Source organism: Zootoca vivipara, chromosome 3 (genome assembly GCF_963506605.1).
Source record: "Zootoca vivipara chromosome 3, rZooViv1.1, whole genome shotgun sequence".
NCBI classification, from domain to species: domain Eukaryota; kingdom Metazoa; phylum Chordata; class Lepidosauria; order Squamata; family Lacertidae; genus Zootoca; species Zootoca vivipara.
The window spans coordinates 115,429,721-115,450,046 of NC_083278.1; the positions used below are offsets into that span (position 1 = coordinate 115,429,721).

The 20,326-nt window shown below is 47.1% G+C and overlaps 1 protein-coding gene across 4 annotated transcripts in view; it reads right to left on the reverse strand.

The window, feature by feature from the left end:
- Window positions 1-1,480: 1,480 nt before the first annotated feature.
- The window catches only part of MTMR9 (myotubularin related protein 9), a 30,355-nt gene continuing 11,509 nt past the window's right edge, over window positions 1,481-20,326 (reverse strand). For 3 of the 4 annotated variants that reach the window (XM_035110876.2, XM_035110877.2, XM_035110873.2), the window contains exons 6-11: window positions 19,109-19,326; window positions 13,970-14,131; window positions 12,888-13,029; window positions 10,640-10,860; window positions 9,445-9,596; window positions 1,481-7,870 (exon numbers count right to left, since the gene is read on the reverse strand). In XM_035110876.2, coding sequence (XP_034966767.1) covers window positions 7,692-7,870; window positions 9,445-9,596; window positions 10,640-10,860; window positions 12,888-13,029; window positions 13,970-14,131; window positions 19,109-19,326 — 1,074 coding nt within the window. In that variant the 3' untranslated portion in view covers window positions 1,481-7,691. Of the gene's footprint in view, window positions 7,871-9,444; window positions 9,597-10,635; window positions 10,861-12,887; window positions 13,030-13,969; window positions 14,132-19,108; window positions 19,327-20,326 lie in introns of those variants that run through there. The other variant, XM_060273156.1, reaches the window with a different exon arrangement.

Consider the following 20,326-nt stretch of genomic DNA (forward strand, 5'->3'; position numbering starts at 1 on the left):
CTACACAGGTCAAAGAGTACACAGACCACCATGCTGTGCTGAACTTGATAGCACTGTATTCGCCATACCCAATCGCTTCAGCATCTTGCATCAGGCCCTGGGTGCCGCTTAAGATCAAGCCCAGGTTCGTTTCCCCTATCTGTCCCATGGCACAGCCTCCTGGTGTATATTACGCTCTAGCAGGCTTAGCTTGGGCTAGAATCAAGTATACACCTCCAGAGTTAATGCGACTGTTAATACATTAATACATTACTTATGGGAAATGAGCCATGAAAATTTGTGTCCAGGACTTTTTAGACGTTGTCTACCCATGTACTTACTATCCAAAACCAAAGGAGGGCATTGGTTGCCAATGATGTTGTCAGGGGACCAGGGGTCAGCAGAGATCCCAGTGAGGAAGCGCAAGGGGTCTCTGATGCTGGGAGTTCCGAGCAACGCCAGGGCAGCCCGGGAACGTCATGCAGTAGTGACAGGCAGGTACAGAGCCCTGTGATGGAGAGGCTCTCTGACTCTAGAGCGACAGCTGAGCAGCTCAGGAATGGAGAGGGAGGTAGTAGCCCCATCTCCTCAACACACAGGGGAATTAAACGTAGGGAAGAAAGGAGACGACTAGCGGTTCCCAGGCTAATGTGTTGGAGGCGTTCCTGCAAGACACCACTTCCGGGATCTGAAAGTGACTGGACACGAGAACTTTAGCTCTGTCTTGTACATATCTGTATAATAAAACGTTGTAAATATACAGACGTGGAGCCGGGAGTCGTTACTTGTGGAAAGTTGAACCAGCTCCCTCACAGATGTTTTTTTCAACTCTCCTACACCACTACTGGGTTCACGGTTGTACTGAGATTTGGAACTAGGGACTTCCTGATTCATAGCTCTTTCTCTCTCTTGCTCATAGCAGCTTGAGGAACATTTGTTGGGCTTAGGAGAGGACTCTGAGCATCATCTGCCCCCAGTATTGGCTTTTGTTACTACCACCTTTCAGTGGTCCAGAGGCAGGAGCCAAAAGGTACTATTGTTGAATGCCAGCATCAGCACCTGGTATTCTGGATCCATTCCTGTTGGGGGCAATATTACTAGGGTTGCAATATGTTTGGATTTCCCATTGATTTCCTTAAAAAAAGCACAACAAATTTGTGGTTTTCCTTGGGGGGGGGGGGAGCTCAACAACTTTCAGGGTGTCCTGGTTTTTACTTTCTGAAATATGGCAACCCTACCTATACTTCTAGCCTTGTTGATGTGAACCGCTTACAGACAGTTATGGCTGAAAAGCAGTATAAAAATACTGATCCAAATGGTTCCCCACAGAAGGCAGGATATATTTAGAAAGTGTGGGGAGGGAGGGAGTGGATCTCCTGGAGTTTGTAACACAATGATCTAATCTGCATGTGTAAATCAGTTTGAATGCGAATTCCTTGCAAATTTCATAAAATAAATGACACTGGAAAGGCAGACAAGAAAGATACAAGTGTAGCAAAAAAAGTCTTTAAATATTTTAATTGAGATCATTTACGCTACACCCACAAATCTAAAAGCAAAGTTGATAGCTATTTTTCCACTGCAGCTTTCCTAAAACAGACAAATAAACTTCAACCCCTTCCACACTCTCTCTTTAAAATTTATTCCCCTCTCTGACAAAAGGCCGTGTAACAGCGTTTTCAGATTCTGTACAGAAAATGACATTCTCCAGCATGAGAGCGCACGATTCCTCCCAGGTTTGGTTTGCTTGAAAAATGAAAACTTGGAAGCAGCAGAAGGTCCACATTTAGGACTGAGATGCAGTTACAACTTCGTTTGTAAATAGTTTACAGACACGGTGTGGTACAGTAGGCTACAATGGTTCTACTCCGCTGCACAAAGATCTGCTAATATACTGGAGTTTTCCTGCTTTATAAAGAAAAGCACTGCTTTTTCTTTTTCTTTTGCAAAGCTCAAGAAAGCATCAAGGCGCCAATATGCTATTAAATATCAGAGATGGAGGAGACAATAGACAGTAGTGCACTTGAAAACAAGATTGCCACATTCAAGAAAATGCTCAGTCCCAAATACAATCAAACTGCAGCCCTCCCCACTACTGCATTCAACTCCCAACGTGCAAAATCAAGTCATTTTTTGCAAACTGTGCACACGCTTGTGGGGCTGGGTGGGGTGTCCTATGTGCCACTGAAAGGCAAGGTCACTATATCTGTGTGGCACCCCCAAGCCCCACGGGAAACAGTAAAGCTTGGGTACAATCAGAAATGCTCAGTGTTCGATGCAAACAATCTACAACAAAAGTGTTTCCCTTTGGAAGGTTGACCATGGCTTCCTACATTCTACCTTTCTCAACCACAGAATAATTAAGATATGGGAGAATATTGGCTGGAGGTATGGATAGCAGGGGTGGCTATAGGTTTCCAGCTGGCTCATGCTCTGGCGAGTAGGATTACTTTAAAGGCATTGCGTTTTGAAGGATGAACAAGCGCCCAAATTTAAGAGAAGGACTGGCACCAGGAGTTTGGGAAGCCCCGGGAAAAGCCGTCAGGAGGCATCCCCTGCTGGGGATGGATGGAAACATGGACACAAGTGAAAGAAGCGCTTGGGTCCATCATTGCCCAATGTCTTTCCTTCTTCCCTGGTCCCAGGAACCCAATGTGAGACCTTGCCTTCCCCCTCTGCTATCCTGACCTTCCTCTGGCAAAGTACATTTGGTGAGTTTTCCATCAACATTCAGGTCTGGGAATTTGCATAACCTCAATGTGGGCCAAATTTAAAGCTCTTGAGCATTTCTGCTAAGCACATTAATTATGGTGGAGGATTATATGTCCTGCAAGGGCCCATCACAATGCCAAGCACTTGAAAAGTAAGCAGCTACCCGGGCCTCTTACTGTGGAACAGCAGAGGTTCAGAGAGCCACGTGGTAGATGAATATGGATTGATCCAACAAGGGAACGAGTTGTTTCCTAAACGTGTGCTAATTTCAAAAATCAAGGTAGCAGAGTCATTTTGAATGCAAGGATGAAGCCATAACTTCAAAACATTTAAAGAGGGGGACTCGACAAAGTGAAAATCGGAACAGGAACACATCTGCAACGTGACGAGAATCTGACACCTATCAATCAAAGCAATCCCACCAATTTCTTCAGATGCAAGCATTCAAGGAGGGAGATGTACAGCTAGACAGTTAGGAATTCGACTACTCAAAAATAGCTGTTCTCTGTTTTCACAGTAAAACTCACTGAGCCCATAACTCATTTGCATCCAGCAGAAATAGGTTGAAGATTTGGGGTGGTATTCAGCTAAGCTTTACTCAAGAGTAGACCTATTGAAATTAATGGCCTTAACTTGGCCGTGTTCATTCATTTCAGTGGGCCTACTCTGAGCAAACATAGCTGAATATCATTCTTTGTACAGTAGTGAACTTGAGAGAAAAAAATATCAGTAGCATAATTTCATGTCACCTGTTGCAACAGCATCAAAAAAAGAAAGAAAATGCAGCTTCACTGTTTTAGATGAGTGGGGGGAAATCACTTCCAAAAACAATTAGCCAAGCAGATTTTGGTGTCCTCACACCAATTTTTAACCAACACCTATGTATACATACAGAAAAATAAAAATGGGAGAGGGGATTTATGACAGGTCCAATCATTAGGAATTGTGATTCTGTGAAGGCTTTTTAGAATACATCTGGAAGAATTCCCAACAATCTCCCAGGACTACAATTCCCAGAATTCTTTGTAGTGTAGAAACGCACTTGGAAAAGATGCCTTCAGGGGAGTCCCAGGCAATCCCAAGATCCTTTGCCCCAATGAAACTCACATGGGTCTCTAACAACTGGAATCAACATGATTAATGCTTCGGCTGGCAACATTCACCAGTTTCAAAACCAAGCAAACAACATGAAGAAATAATAATAATAATAATAATAATAATAATAATAATAATAATACAGACTGTATGTACAACTCCCTTTAACCAGATACTTAAAAAAATTAAAAGCACCAAAAGATTAGCTGTTTTCAAACAGTGCAATCGAGATTAAGAACTATACAGTGCCAGCCTTCAAGGATTATGAATGAGCTTTTAAAAAATCCTTTAAGTGTAAGCACGAAGAAGAAGAAGAGGAGGAGGAGGAGGAAGAAGAAGGGGAAGAAGGAATAACTATTTCAAAACCAGGCAAATTTGAGAAGGGACTGAAACTGAAACCAGTTCTGGAATTAGGTTTGATCTTTCTTAGACCTGCAGAAACTGAACTGTGTCTATACTGGCTTCCAATTCCCCTCCAGTTTATTGCCCCAAACCTAAGGGACTGGGAGCATAAGGATGATGCCCCATAGATCAGGGCTGAATCTGAGTGGGGACAGAGCTAGGATGCATCTAGGGCAGGGGCAAGGAGCCTATGGCCTTCCAAAGGTTGTTAGGCTACAGCTCCCTTCATCCCTGACCCTAACAGCAAATGTACTCAAACTGAGCATCCTTTTACCCTGAGATTTTACTCTTTCCCCTGGAAACGCAGAGGAGGAAGCAAGCCACTAAAACGGCGCATTTTCAACCAGCTCTGTCCCTTTTACACTGCAATGTGATGCAAAGCCAAGGGAAGGTGTGCACAGACCTACTTGGCAAAGACTTGGAGGGTGCCCAGCAGCTCTAAGCTCCCCCTGTGGGTTGGGGAAGGTAGGACTGCCTTCTCTTGGCACCAACCCAAATAGGAGAAATCCCTGCCTCTCCGCCCAGTGCTCTGTCCATGCCAAAAGACCTGGGATGGAGTCTTCATTGCAAACACTGACAGGGGCTGTAGCTAGTTAGCCCAGGATGTGCTTGCTCTCTCCAAAAGGGCAGAGATGTGTGCTATTGGGAATGAGAATGACACTGTCCCTGAAGAACACTCCCTACGTGCAGGGATTCCTTCTCTCCCTTCCCCCAAAAAGAGACAGAAAGGGGGAGATATGCAAGTCAGGTACAACCGTCGATTGCCTATTTCAGATTTAGAATAACCCCAAAAGGGCAGCAGCAAGTTCTAAAGAGGAACAAGCTGTAACCTCTCCAGGAAGCATTTTGCCAACCTGAGTGACAGCAGAACCTGTATTTCAGCACCATAAAAATATTGGTTTGCAATAAACCACTGGTTTCGCCAAAGTGCCTTGTGTTAGATCCAATCATCTTTTGCATCTGTTGGGGTGGGAGGGAAGCCCTGACAGCAATTGGCCGAGCTGATACGGCGACATGTTCAGCTGCCCAGCAAACCTTTGGTGTCCTGGTTCTGTGAGGGAAGCGAGAGCTGTCAGTTTGGCTGGGACCCATTGCAAGAGGAGGCAATGATCCTGAGGAATTTCACACTGCTTCAGATGAGGAGGAGAGGGTTAAGACATAGGGAGTCTGCAGGAAGTGGAGTGAAAGTAGGCTGTGAGTTCTCTGTGAAAGAATTTCAATACTATGAGGGAAAACAGCTGTATAGATGGCAGCCAGAAAAAAACATCTAGGCCACAGCCACCCAAAAAGGGTGGCAAAGATTTTAAGCCACAGGAGGAGCTATAATATATATATATATATATATATATTCAAATCGCACAGACAAAAAGCACAGCAATGTTCTCCAAAAGGCTTTGACTCACTCGAGGTTCCACAATAAGACGCGATGGCAGCCGCCACACCAAGCGTTAGTCACCCATTGCCAAAGGATGAGCAGGTGCAAAGACACACACAGCAGAGGAGATGCTTATCTGGAGATCCTGTTTTATGAGCAGGCCTTAGATCCACAGGATCAGAGAAGAGAGCTCAACCCACACCAAACCTACTGCACTTGCGAGCTAAGCTGAATACAGACGGCCAGCTGGGAACGGCAAGCCTAGCATATATTCGGAATCTATCGTATTTGGAATCTATCCCAGACAGCAAACACAGGGGCTGCCCTGTTCAGTATGGTGGGCTGGAATTCCGTTACTCCACTTGGAAGCTTTAAAACCATGGGTTTCATCGCCCACAGAGCAAGTCTTAAGATTTCATGGCGTTAGGATAAGGCTTTGCAAAGCACACCTGCCATCACGGCTTAACCTCCATTTTCTTCCTGCCTATTCAATAACATATGCAACACTCAAGTTCGGGAGATTATGGAGCCATGGTATCGGCATGCTTCTTCCTAAATGGGACACCTGCTGATCCTCAGAGCTGAGATCCTCACCAGCATTCACAAACCCGGTGTGCCCTCCAGAACTACAATTCCTTGGGGGTATGATGGGAGTCCAAAACATCCGGAGGGCCCCAGGTTGGTGAAGGCTGGTTTGAGGCAGGTAGGTCAGCACAGAGTACAACCCTCCCAATAATGTGCCGCTCCTGGGAGCAAGGGAGAGGACCATCAGTTTGGATGTTACCTCCGCAGCAGAAACATTTTCTGGGGGTTGTTCAGCTGCCCTGTCCCTTCGGAGAAAGATTTCCTGCTTGCCCTCCCCGAGCCCTCCCTAAATCGGATCCCAAGGCTTGGGGAAACCCCTAGGAAAGATTCAGGGGGCATGCAGGGGAGTTCTGCAATGTAAGCTGAAATCCAAAGATGCACTCGAGGAATGATTTGCTTAGTACCTATCCTGTAAGAATGTAAGAGCCTGCTGGACCAGGCCAAAGGCCCATCTAGTCCCGCATCCTGTTCTCAGTGGCCACCCAGGTGCCCATGGAAGCCAGCAAGCAGGATTCTGAATGGCACTCGCTTTGGGAGAACAGCAGGAAGGGCCGTTGGCCTCACCTCCTACATGGGGGCTTCCCAGAGGCATCAGGCTGTGAGAAAATGGGATGCTGGACTAGGTGGGTTTTTGGTCTTCTCCACTCATGCGCTTATGCAAAGCTGGCAAGCCATTCTCACTTTCCACATGCAGGGCTTAAGAACAAACTTTCCCGCAAACACAATGGGCAACCTTCCAACAACACCCCCCCACACATACATAGCGTGAAGTGGTACGGTCCTTAAAGAGCTGTACCATACACTTTATCTTGCGCTCATTCAGCTATCCAAACTAAGATGCCAGGATGGTGTAGTCTAGCAAGGAGGCACCCAAGGAAAGTGGGGAAAATGATTCCCTGCCTTTTGGGAGGGATCCTCTCCACATTTACTGTCTGCGTGCCTCAATGACAAGCACGGAAAGATGCTGTTTGGATTTGGGATTAAGCTGAAGCACGTTGTCTAACCCAGGAACAAAATAAAAAATCAAAACCCATGCGTTTGGGAGAAGCAGGATAGACATGTCATCGACAGCCTTTCTCAGGCCGTGCAAAGATCGCCAAGTCCTGAATGAATGAAACCTCTCTCAAGTCAAAAGACCAAAAGGCACCCCCTGCTGAATGCCACATGGGGAATGAGGTTCGGGAGCGGCTAGCACTGGCACTGGAATTGTACACACCATTTATTAGAGGCAGAAAGAGCTGCCGGGAGAGGACAGTCAGCTGAATTAAATCAAGAGTCTGCTCCTGTAAACAAAAACGACGCCATTCCAAACAGAAGGGTGTGTGTGAGAGAAAATAGTGTCAAGTGAGGAACTGAGATGCAAAAATAAAATAAAATAAAGACAACGGAGGGGGTGGGGAGGAATGTTCGACTCGACTGCACCAGAAAGGAGCTCGAGCGCATGCAAGTCTTGGAGGGTTTAGTGCTTTATAGTGTGTGGGGGCGACTTGCCCGACAGAGAAAGGGGGACAATCTGGCCCGTGGCAGGGAGCCCGGCGCAGCCTCAGGGGCTCTCCGGCACCCCGTCTTCCTGCGTGGTGTCGTCCGTCTCCAGCTCAGCCAGCTGCCGCCTCAGTAGGTTGACTTTCACCTGCAGCTCCTTATTGTACTTGATGATGTTGATCATTTCTTCGTAGGATTCATCCAGGAATTTGGACGACCGGTTCCAGCGGAGGAAGACACCTGGTGCGGCAGAGATTTTTTTTTTCTCAGACAAGTGAGAGATATGGAATAAGACACAAAACTTAACGTACCGAAACTTTTGACTGTGAACTTAAGTTTTTGTACGGTGTCTTGGGGAACAGGGGTGACTGAATGGAAGCAACTGGAGGACACAAAAATTGGTAAGATGTAGAAACAGCAATCTGGAAGACCAAAAGGGGGTAGTTTTTAAGATGAATACCAAAAAAAGAAAGAAAAGAAAAGAAAAAAGAAAAGAAGGTTGGAGACTATAGGAGGCTCAGTTTCCTGCACTTGGGAAAGTAATTTTATTTCAGGAGACCAGATTGCTACTGCTATTAACAAATGGCATTTAGTGATTTTTGTGTGTGTTTTAATGGATTGTGGCTGTTTAATGTATTCTTCTTGACCAGTTTTTATCGTAAACCACCTGTGCAAAGGGTGATATATAAATCACCTTTCATCCACATTTCGTCTTTAACAATAACCCTGTAAGGGTGAGAGACAGTGATTGCTGCAAGGTCACCAAGCAAACATAATGGCTGATTGGGGATTTGAACTCGGGTCTCCCAGGTCATAGTCTGAACACTCTAACCATAATGTCCTCCCAGGCACTTTATCTGCTCAAAATCCCCTTTGCACAGCTGGTTTTCCCGCTAGCAGAGGGTGAAAAGGTCATGCAAAGTTTCTCCTGCAGTCCAAGAATAGAAAGGCCACGTAATCATTGAAACCTGCTGTGCCCTGTTGCCAAACCTGTGATGCAAGGAGGAAATGGAGCAGGACGTCTGGGGGTGAATGTATGGGAAGGTGACTCCAAGAGGAGGCAGTCCTTGAAGTGAGAAGCGCTTTGCACCTCTACACCGTATGGAATAGGCGGCTGGGTGGGCATCTAATCCTGGCATCCAATGAAATGTGACTATGTTGACTGGGTGGGCGAGTGGAGAGGCTGAGTGAGTGCTAACAGGAACAGAGGAGGAAGATTAAATGGTTTCTCACACAATGTGGATTTTTGAGAGGATATTTACCAAGATCCTCTGCGGGCAAAGGCAGGCACACTAGGGCCCAGGGGCAACATGCCGGCATCTTATTTATTTACATTTATTTTAAAAATATTTGTATAATACTGTGTCATTAAAAAGCACACACAAAAAAGCAAACAATAAAACTATAAAAAGCTTTAAATAGACATCAATTAACCATTGTGTATTATTAACTGCCTGCATAGGCCTGGCGGGATAGACAAGTTTTCAGCAGGTGTTTAAAAGCAGGAACAGAAGGCACCTGCTGAATATCTAGTGGCAGAGAGTTCCAGAGGACTGGGCCGATGACACGAAAGACTCGGTTTCTCACTGTTGTCAAACGAGCCTCACCAACTCAGGGAATGACCAAAGGCAGGTGTTTATGTGATGATGTTAAGGCACGGGTGCCTGACTATGGCCAGGAATATCTTCCTTTCCCAAAGAAAGGGGACAACTAGCATGCCAGCCTAAGCAGTCAGAAATTGCTGCCACCACCTGGGCATCTGGGAATTGCACCAGATCAAAGAACCTCTCCAAGCCATCTTGGGAACGGCCTACCTTCCCAGAGCTGCAGGCTCTGTGGTGCCACAGAAGGCCAGATGACCAGGCTGTTGGCCTCAAAGAGGGGGTTCTTGAATCTGTTGAGCTCTTCCGGCCGATTCACCCAGGACCACAGGGACATCGTCTTCTGGGGCAGCTTGAGCTTACACCTGGCAAAGAGACCAGCTGTCAGCCACACGTCTCTTTTGAGCATAAAAAACATCAACTCCATTCACTAAGTCAAGCCTGAGGGTTCAGAAAGCATGGGAGTCACTTGCTTGTTGCCAAATCTTTCAAATTTGCAAACAAACTAGAGGAAGATGGATCTCTCTCACACACACACTGTACAGGGCATGTGAGAAGGCAGAAACAAGAGACCTTCATGCTGCCTTTGCCTAAATTCCCATGGAAACTAACAACTGATCCTGTCGCTTCCCAGCATTATCTAACTGAGCAGCAGATGAGGCAGGGGCACACAGAATCAAGGGGGCACCAAGTGAAACTCTGGATACCAACACTGACCCCAGGGAAAACAGTAGATCATGTGCTCCTCAATATGCCAAAGGCAGGTGTGAGGGAACTCTTGTAGGGGAAGAGCAAGCCAGTAACGCCCTTTTTGCAAATGTAGAAATTTAGAAAATGCGCCTCTTTGCTACTCTGTGCAAATAAAAGTGATGCTTCAGCAACACTGCCCAGCAACATGATGCACGGCTTCCCCCTTGTGGTGGGAAACATAAGCACATGTGGATTAACGGGTTCTTATTATACAGTTCAAGGTCACCTCCGAGATATAAACACGGAGGGTTTGCACAAAAATCCAGGCCCACACACTATGATTATTTAATTTGTATACCCCTCGGCGGTTCACTACCCGTTAGTCGCCTGATATCCTAGAAAGCAAAACTCTGAACCAGCTCAGAAGCTCAGTTAAAAATAAAAAAAGAAAGATTACTGGATGTAAGCAATTGATTAATAAATCAATTATGATCATAATTATTGATTTATTGATTGCCTTTTATGCCACTGCCAAGAGGCTTGTAGATTCCTCATTATGCGCCTCATCCATATTGCACAGTGCAACTGAGACTGCCTAGACCCCTACATGCCTTCGTGTTTTCTCATCCATGATGCAGAGCGCAACTGAGACTGCCTAGGATGCCGACAGCCCTTCCTCTTTGCCTCAGGGAACACCGGAAGCAAAAAGCTCACCTACCTTTCGTTTTCATTGTTGCCCAAGAAAGTGCCAAACTGGGAAGCGTAGGAATGCTCGAAGAGCATGATCAGGAAGTGGTAGTTGAACTCGAAGGAGCAAGGGAACTGGCGGAGGATCTGCCAGACGCAGTCCAGGAAGAGAAGGAAGACGGGGGCCTCCCACTTCTGCTTGCTGTTGGAGTAGGCGGACTGGGCACAGCGCTGCTGGAATGGGTGGCCGGCCTGCGGGGGCAAAAAAGAGAGAGAGAGAGGGTCTTCCGTTAGGCAAAGGGCACAGCTAGGAAAGAGTGCTTTTAAAAATCTGTAACATGGCAAGCCTAAAAAACAAAGAATTTTAATGGAAAGAGAATTCCGTATAGTAAGTCTTTTCCTGGGTTGCAGAGAGGAAATTCTATGCATAAGCAGAAAAGTGCATGGCACTTTCCAAGTCACAGTAATGGGTTAGGTCCCTGCCTACAAGGAGCTTACAATTTAGCTCTGGGGAGCAAGCAGAGGCAAGGGATGGAGTCATGAGTACCTGGAGGAAGATTGCACATTTATTTCAATTGCAGGCTTAGTTATAGTAGTCATTCTGCTAGAAGTGCAAGGATTTCTGCTTCCATCATAGAACTTCTCCTCCCTCTCTCCATGCACCCTCCCCAGATCTGCTCTGCAGAACCGGGTGAACAACCAGAATAGATTTAAGAGGTGCATGTGTGGAAAGGAGTGGGGGAGTTTGATGCTGCGACCCAAAGTCCTTCTGCTGGTAGAATGATTTCATTGGATATCACCCTTGATGGACAAATGCCCCAGAAGTGGAAATATCTGTAAGGTTTATTCAAAGTCATAAGGGACGGTGACAGCTAAGTGGAACCTCCAGAGCAAGAAGCAGTGTACCACAGAATACCAACTACTGGGGATCAAACAGGAAGGGCTCTTAGTCCCCCCCGCTTTGTGAACATCCCAGAGACAGCTGACAGCTGCAGCTACTTAAACAGTGGAACTCGCTCCCACTTGATGCAGTCATGGCCAACAACTAGGATGACTTTGAAAGAGGATTAGGCAAATTCATGGATGTAAAAGGATCTCAATGGCTACTAGACACAATGGATGTTGGGGAAAGTATGCCCCTGAATGCCAACTATTAGGAGCGCCAAGTGGGGAAGAGTCCTGTTGCACTAAGGCTTTCATCAGGGCATCTGGTTGGCCACTGGGTGGCGATGGGACGCTGGACTAGCTGAACCTTTGATCTGATCCAGCCATTTGGCTTTTCTTGCCAGTCTTCTGCAGTTAGAGCTTCCTGTCCACACACTAGTAGCTGCCTGCTGTGCCCCCCCCCAAACGTATTTTCAATTTTCTGGAGCGGGTCGTGCACTTGCTAGCTAAACGCACACTTATATGTATCCAAGGCGTTTCCCCTTACAAGCCTCCGTTTTGACAGATTAAAACTTCAACCCAGACGTGCATGGATGTGTCTTGTGCGGGTCGCTTAATGTTTTGTTACACGGGGCAAAAGCGAGGCGCTTCGAGCTGACTGCTGCGAGTCAGCAGTTGCTTGGAAGGGAGGGCCAGCGCAGGGATGCTGGCTGCGGTTCGCCAAAATATCGCACCACGAGTGAATGCCCCGGAGGGGTACAGTCAAGCGCAAAGCTGCTAAGCGGGCAGGAGGGAGGTGACTGTGGCATGTTGAATTCAAACGCCAGTAACTCTTCTGGATCAGGGACTGGTTAAGAAGCAGGAAGCACAGCATGGGGATAAATGGACTCTTCTCCTGATTGGCAGGATGGGTGTACAAAGTCCCCGAAGGATGGGTGTTGACACTTGTGTCTTTTACCTTTCTCATAAATAATTGGAAGCAGTGGTTCCTAAAGCAGGTGGGACCATTCCCTGGGGGCATCAGGATCAGGTGGATGTGTATTTCTAATAGTATAACCAAATCAGCAATTTTTGATATAACTGTAAAAACTACTATGAAAATTTCTTATTCCGAAAATGAAACCTTCCTCCGGTTGTAAATATTAATGCTATCCCAGCAAGAGTCTTTCTGTAAAAAGATGATTTAAATCAAGTCTTACTGATTAGAGATTTAAACCGTGATTTAAATCGATTTGATTTAAATCAAATCCACCCTGATCAGGATTACCTATATGGCTGCTAAGAGGGAAGGGAGCGGCAGCTGTCCTGACCAACAAGCCACTGGCAGGCCTCTCCACCATGAATTTGCCCTTCTGTTTCTGGGCTCACCACCACATCCAAGAACTAGCTCTTACCTGCAGCCACTCCCTCTCAACCAGAGCTTCAAAACCGCGGATGGTCCTGCATCTGGGATCTAGGATGATCTGAGCCAGCGAGGTCACCTGTAGTGTCGAATCTGTGCCTTCAGTCCCATGAACCAGGACAGATGCTCCCTCCCTAGGAAAGGGCCAGAGGAACATTTAGAAAGGGAGGCAAACATGCTGAGCTCGCATATGCATAGACAACATATTGGAGGGGCGGGAAAACCTTTTTCAGCCCAAGGTCCATGTTCTCTGGCAGGAAACCTTCTGGAGGCCAGAGGTGGGCAAGATCTTACCGGCTGCCCCAGAACAGAATAACAACTCCCAATGGTTGTTATCCAAATCTATTGATGAGATGTTTTGGTTTCTCAAGGGCTGTTGGCCACAACAGGTAGACAGAGCCTCCACATTCCAGTGTACCCCTGGATATAAGTTTCTTGGAGAAAAACAACAGGGCCGTAACCGCCAGCGAGTTTCCTGGAAAAATCTGCTATGAATGCAATAAGAGGACTACATGGACCTTTGATCTGATCCAGCAGAATTCCGCTTCTTATGTTCTTTATTAATGTTCTAAACAAGCAAAGCTGTTTAGAGCAGCTCATTCCGTTAAACTGCAGTTCATCTCGAAAGCCTCAAACCATTTCAGACCTGAGGACTGAAGAGGAACCTTATACATCCCTGCCCAGCAACTGCACTCCTCAAAGAGTATGACATGCTCCACATGTGCGTTTTTAGAGTATGCACCAGAAACGGGGCTTTTAATGTTGCATCTCCAGCCCTCTGGAATCAAACCTAGATTAGATAAGCACATAGCAAACCTAAATTAGATTAGCACCTAGCATTTTGATATTCAGGCAACCACTGAAGCCCATTTTTGTTTGAAAATGTTCTCCCCGAAGTGTGACCCAATCATTTTACAGAATAATAATTTTGCAATTGTAGAAGCATGGGTTTTTTTAATGTTTAATGGGTCTGCAACCTCTTTTATCTTATCTTACCGCATACTGCTTTGGTGACAGTGACGCTGCTTATGAACCTGCAAATAAATAAATAGATAACCGGAAGGTGGGTCCCACCTGTCGATGCACTGAGCAGCCAAGCAGGCAGTGGTCAGGATCTCCTTGATGTGAGTCAGCCAGTTGGAAGCCTCCAGTTTGCTCAGCCAGCGGTCCATGTTATGCGACTGGTCATTGCAGGCCTCCACAAGCTTGATGAGGCTCTCTTGCAGAATGTTGTACCTGCGGGGCAAGTTGTACCGGGTGAAGGGACAAGAATGACCCCAATGAGCCACAGAGGGATCTGGTTGTACCTGGAGTGCTGAAGTGCCCCAGGGATCTCTGGCCTTCCTTGTTATAGCAAAACAGCTTTGGTTCAAGACCTGCTCCCTTTGACCTGCAGGGCTGACATCAGGTGGAGCAGAAAGAGCCCAGGGAGTGACTCTGTGGCGACTTTGTGTTTTGATCTGGCTTTGGTCACTGGTCTACTAACTCCAGGCAATGCTATCTTATCTATGCACTGAATTTACAGTAAGAAAGGAGGAGTGTGGGGGGAGAGTATATTTGCATTGCTCTCTGCCCTTGCAAGCAGGACAAGAGCTGGAGATAGACCGGATAGCAGTCTACAGAACAATGACCGCAATGCCACAGCTTAAAGTGCAATATCTCCAAGTGGAGCTAACATTTCATTGTGCCATGGCATCAGCCAAAGCATGGCAAGACCAACAACCTTGCTGTTTGTGTCTGGGGGACTATGCTTAGCTTTGATGCTGCACCTGAACGCACATATATAATACACACCAGTGGTTCGTCCATTAGGACGAATGGGGCGCTGCCCAACTAATCTCAGCTTCCATTCTTACTGACAACCAGTCTAGAGGGTGGAACTGCCTGGCAGCTTCCTCTTCCCCTGTCTCAGTGTTGCCTTTGCAGAACTGAGCAGGGAAGAGGATGGGGACACAACAAGCCTTAGTCATTATTATTATTATTAATAATACCCCGCCCATCTGGCTGGGTTTCCCCAGCTACGCTGGGTGGCTTCCAAGGAAAGATTAAAAATACATTAAAACATTAGTCATTAAAAGCTTCCCTAAACAGAGCTGCCTTCAGATGTCTTCTCAAAGTCAGATAGTGGTTTTTCTCTTTGACATCTGATGGGAGGGTGTTCCACAGGATGGGTGCCACCACCGAGAAGGCCCACTGCCTGGTTCCCCGTAACTTCGCTTCTCGCAGTGAGGGAACCGCCAGAAGGCCCTCGGAGGTTCAACTGGTGTCTTCATTATACAGTGGTAACTCGTGTTGCGTAACCTCCAGGTTACGGAATCTTTGGGTTACGGCCGCTGCAAACCCGCCACTTCCCATATGCGCAGAAGCGTTCACACATGCGCACAAGTGGTCCTCCGATTACAAAATTTTCGCAATACGGTCGGGCCTCCGGAATGGATCCCGTTCGTAACTGGAGGTACCACTGTACACCTTTGGGGCACTACGCGAAAACATTCCCATTCAGCCAGGCCTTTGGTTGACTGACGTCTGATGCCCTTTTAAATGTGTTGTGGAAGGGGGGAATTACTGTTTTTGTTCTTATTTTTATTATGCATTTCATCTTTTTATATTGCAATTTTATGTTGTGCAACACCCTGAGATCTACAAAGGCAGTATTCAAATTTAATAAATAATACTAATAATAAAAATTATAGAATTTTGGCTTTTGTGGGTGACATCCCTCCCCCTTAAGCCAATGGCCTGTGGTTTAGACAGAGAGACCACTGCATCCAGGTCCACCCAGTAAGTTCTATGGCTGAGCACGGGTTTGTAACTTCTGCCCGGAGGTCTAAAGTCACCTCCTATCTCCTGTGTCCAGGGACTGGTCACAGGACATTTAATTGGTTATGAATTGGGACATTAATGTGCTTTGATTGGATGCCCTCAGGGCAGAAGGGGGAGATGGAGGAGAGGACAAGAAAGCAGAGCAGGAAGGATCTTAATTAAGAGAAGCAAACCTTGGTGAATTCAAGGTTTGTCAGCTGCAGCAGCGGCAGCAGGAAACAAGGGCAATGAACTGTAAGGCACAAAGGCTTACGGGGCAGGATTTAAAAGGAAGCTGACAGGATCCTCCCCTGGCAATGGATTTGGGGGCTCTCCTTTACTGGACACGCTTACTAGGATGAAACCAATTAAAAGAGGAGCCAATGGACATGCTTCACCTAAAACTATTACCAAGAAAACCCCAAACCCAGATAGCTGTCAGCAATCCAAACACAAAGGAAGCTAATTCTCTCCCCTCTACCCACACACTTGAGGAAACCTAACAGGGATAGTTCCTTTCTTTAAACAGAAAAGAAAATGTTGCAATTAAGAATGGACAATCTTTTTTAAAAAGATAAAAACCAAAAATTGTGTGATTTCTATATGTACCCAGAATGTTATTAATTTTGCATTAGTTTTTTTTATATTTTTCCTTCCCGTTTTTAATTTGCAAGATGGGTTTTTTAAATGCTCCCCCTCATCTTCTGCACCTCTGCACAAAACGTTATTTTATTTAGAAATAATTTATCTTCTGTCCCTTTAGAAATATTATTAGCTCACGAGCACACATGTGAAGAATCTGGTATCAACTTTCCAGAATCTAAAAATTCCTGCTGGAGGCTAAGGGCAGTGTTTGCAAACAAAACAGAAATAACCAGATCTGCACAGGTAGATTAACTCTTCCAAAATTGACCCAAACAAAACTAGAACGTAATCCGTTCCGGAAGACCATTCGACTCCCGAAACGTTCAACAACTGAAGCGCGGCTTCCGATTGGTTGCAAGAGCTTCTTGCACTCGAGCGGACGCGTGTCGGACGTTCGAGTTCCAAGGAACATTCGAAAACCGGAGCATTTACTTCCGGTTTTTTGGCGTTTGGGAACCGAAATGTTCGAAAACGGAGCCATTCGAGAACTGAGGTTTGACTGTACAGTATGAGGGTTGTTGTTTTTTAACATTAGCCATTCATTCTCAAGCCTGTGCAAAAATATTCATATTTCTTGGGGCCGTGGGAATCCAGTAACGAAGAGGCCCCTGTTACTTTCTATTTTGTGCAGAGTTTCCCTCAGCCACTATCTGAAACCCTGCAAAACCCTCTTCTGGTTCTAAAGTCTTTTCACATGTTTTCAAATTACATTCTGAAACATAGCCTTGAGGACTGGAAGCTTGATTTAAGCAAAAACAAGAGCCCAAAGCTCTCAGTGTGCCATACTAACAACATGGGTTTTAGTTACAGGCAGGGAGTTACTGGTCTACTGTATCTGAAGAAGTGTGCACGCACACGAAAGCTCATACCTATGACAAACTTAGTTGGTCTCTAAGCTGCTACTGGAAGGAATTTTTTGTTTAAACATGGGTTTTGTTTTTCTTTTTTTTTAAAAAAAAATCCACACCACAGTGCGATCAGGCAATGTGCGATCAGGCAGCTGAAGTTGCCTAGACACCACACTGCCTGTCAATTTACAATAATTTTGAAGCCAGTCAAATAAATAGAAAATAGAAATACTTTATTGTCACTGTACCACTTGTTTACAGTGAGATTAAACGAGCCCCCCCCCCCATCTCTCATTCCTTGTTACTCTCTGGGTGCTGTTGCATGACCACCAACCCCGAACGTCAGCTGCAATGTTGCTGTCTTCCATTCAGCAGCCTCATGGCCCATGGGTAAAAACTGTTCTTTAACCTGCTGTTGCGGCTTATCATGCTTCTATATCTCCTGCCCAAGGGCAGGAGGTTAAAAAGGTGGTGGCCAGGGTGTGAGTCATCCCTGAGAATATTCCTTGCTCTTCTGAGGCAATGGTCTCCCACGATAACATCTAGCAGACTCAGGGGACAGCCCACGATATCGTGGGCTGTCTTCACCACCCTCCGTAGGGACTCTCAGCCCATAGTCACCTTTGACTGGACTTAACCATCCAGGTGTCCTTTAAAGGTAAAGGACCCCTGACAGTTAAGTCCAGTTGCAGAAGACTCTGGGGTTGTGGTGCTCATCTCGCTTTACAGGCCGAGGGAGCCGGTGTTTGTCCACAGACAGTTTTTCCAGGTCATGTGGCCCACCCGGGCTGAATGGCGCAAGGCGCCAGGGCGCCTGGCCATCAGGGGCGCGGAAGGGGCGCCGAACGCTGGTGTCTGCCTCTGCGCGCCTCTGCTGTTGAGCGGCTTCAGGCAGCTGTCCGGAGGCGCACGGGGAGCGCGAGCCTGGGGCCGCCTCTGCCGCGCCTCTGTCTCAGCTGTTGAGCGGCTTCAGGCCGCTCTCTAGAGGCGTGCGGGGAGTGCTGGCCTGTGTGCCTCCGGAGCTTTGCGCAGGGAGCGGGAGCCTGGAGCTGCCTCCTCCGCGCCTCTCAGTTTTTGAGCGGCTTCAGGCCGCTCTCTAGAGGCACGCAGGGAGCGGGAGCCTGGGGCTGTCTCCTCCGTGCCTCTCAGCCCCCCGTGCGCCCCTCCTGCCCGCCTCACTCACGGGGGGCGCCGGAGGGATCTTGGCACCAGGGCGCCAGATGTGGTTAAGTCGGCCCTGGTGGGCAGCATGACTATGCCACTTCGGGGGCAACAGAACACCAAAACCAGGGCAGCGCATGGAGACGCTGTTTACCTTCCCACCACAGCAGTACCTATTTATCTACTTGCACTTTTTTTGGGTGTGCTTTCGAACTGTTAGGTTGGCAGGAGCTGGGACAGAGCAACGGGAGCTCACCCTGTCGCAGGGATTTGAACCGCCGACCTTCTGATCGGCAAGCCCAAGAGGCTCAGTGGTTTAGACCACAGCGCCACCCTCGTCCTTTACCTTTTGCCGGCAGTGATTCTGCAGTGGGCTCCAGGTCTGTAGGAGAATTTCTCCTGCAAGTTCCAAAGAAATCAGAAGCCAGCTTTGTGGTAACTAAGAGCAGGACCTTCTGTGTGGAATAGCATTCCTTTTGAGATATGGCACCCACCCACTGTCTGCACTTTCTGGAAACAACTAGAGACATTTCTGTTCCAACAGGCTTTCCCAGCAGGCAAGTTCCCATAAGAGATATCTGGGTAGGTACAGATATCTGTGAGGGGAGGCTGCTGAACTAGATAAGCCACTGACCTGATCCAGCAGGCTCTTCTTAATGCTTAACATCTGGGAGGCCACAGGCTCCCCATCCCTGTCTTAAGAGTTTAGCAACAACCTCACGAAGTCCTTCATACTATGCCTCACTCATCAACTCACCTCTCAATGGACTTGTGGATCCTTCGCCATTGGGGATAGTGGGCTTCCTGCTCAAAGCCTCCCCCTTTGGCCCGGGCTTGCTGAGCGACGTTCAGGGAGCGCGTGTCAATGATGTAGCCCCGCTTGCCAGCTCTCAGTGTGGCGTTTATCAGCTTCTCATCCTCCTTGCAGCGCCTCCCGTTGGTACCCGTGAGTGGCTGGCTGCTGCGCATCATCACCTAGTGAAGGGCAAACGGGGTCCAGTGAGCAGGTGACGCATCAGCTGGGTCTTCCACCGGCCCACAGATCTGACACCTCACTTGAATAAGAACGTCCGCTCAGCCCAAAGGCAAAATGGGCATCAGGAATCCTTGGCGCGGGAAAGCAAGGACTTCCATTTATCTTGCCAACACCAAGGTAGCGGGATGAAACTTGGCATGCACGCTCAGGGCGCAATTCTGTGTTTTAGGTTAGAACGCCAAAAATGTAGTGCAACCTATGCCCTCGTTTTCAAAGGGATGGGGAAGGAGGATTAAATATTTGCCCTCAAGGTCAAGATCTGAGAATATGGGCAAAAACCAGCATCACGCTAAGGTGATTATTCCGTCAGCTGAAATTATTTCTGCTTTTCGGACAGACCAATCTCCTCTCCTCTCAACACACCGCTCACTGTCCATCGGGTGCAAGAACCATGGCTTTGCAAGCAAGGCTCTGTGTTCCGTTTGATTACATGATTTACAGCAGCTCATGCCAAGCTGCTGCCCTCCAGATGTTCTGGACTACAACACCCATCATCCACAGCCAGCATGGTGTGATGATGGGAACTGCAGTCCAAAAATATCTGGAGGTGCAGATATTTGGTGCAGGCTGATTGGTAGGCTTGTTGGGGCTGATTTTTTTTAAAAAAAAAGGTTTCTGAACTTCTGCTTTTATGGCTTTTACTTTACATATACCCTGTCGGAAGATGCACAGAGTGGCCAGGGCAACCTAGTCAGATTGGTGGGGTACAATCAATCAATCAATCAATCAAAATTTATAAAAGCTGCTTTTCAGAGGTCTGCCTCACCAGACAGGGAGAGTACAAACACTTAAACATGTACTGCTGTCTTTTTACGGTACTTGGGCTGGCTCTGGGTAAGTGCACAGGCCACCTTCACAGAACTGTAGAGCTGGAAAGGGAATCCCAATGGTCATCTAGTCCAACCCCTGTAATGCAGGTATCGCAGCTAAACAACCAGT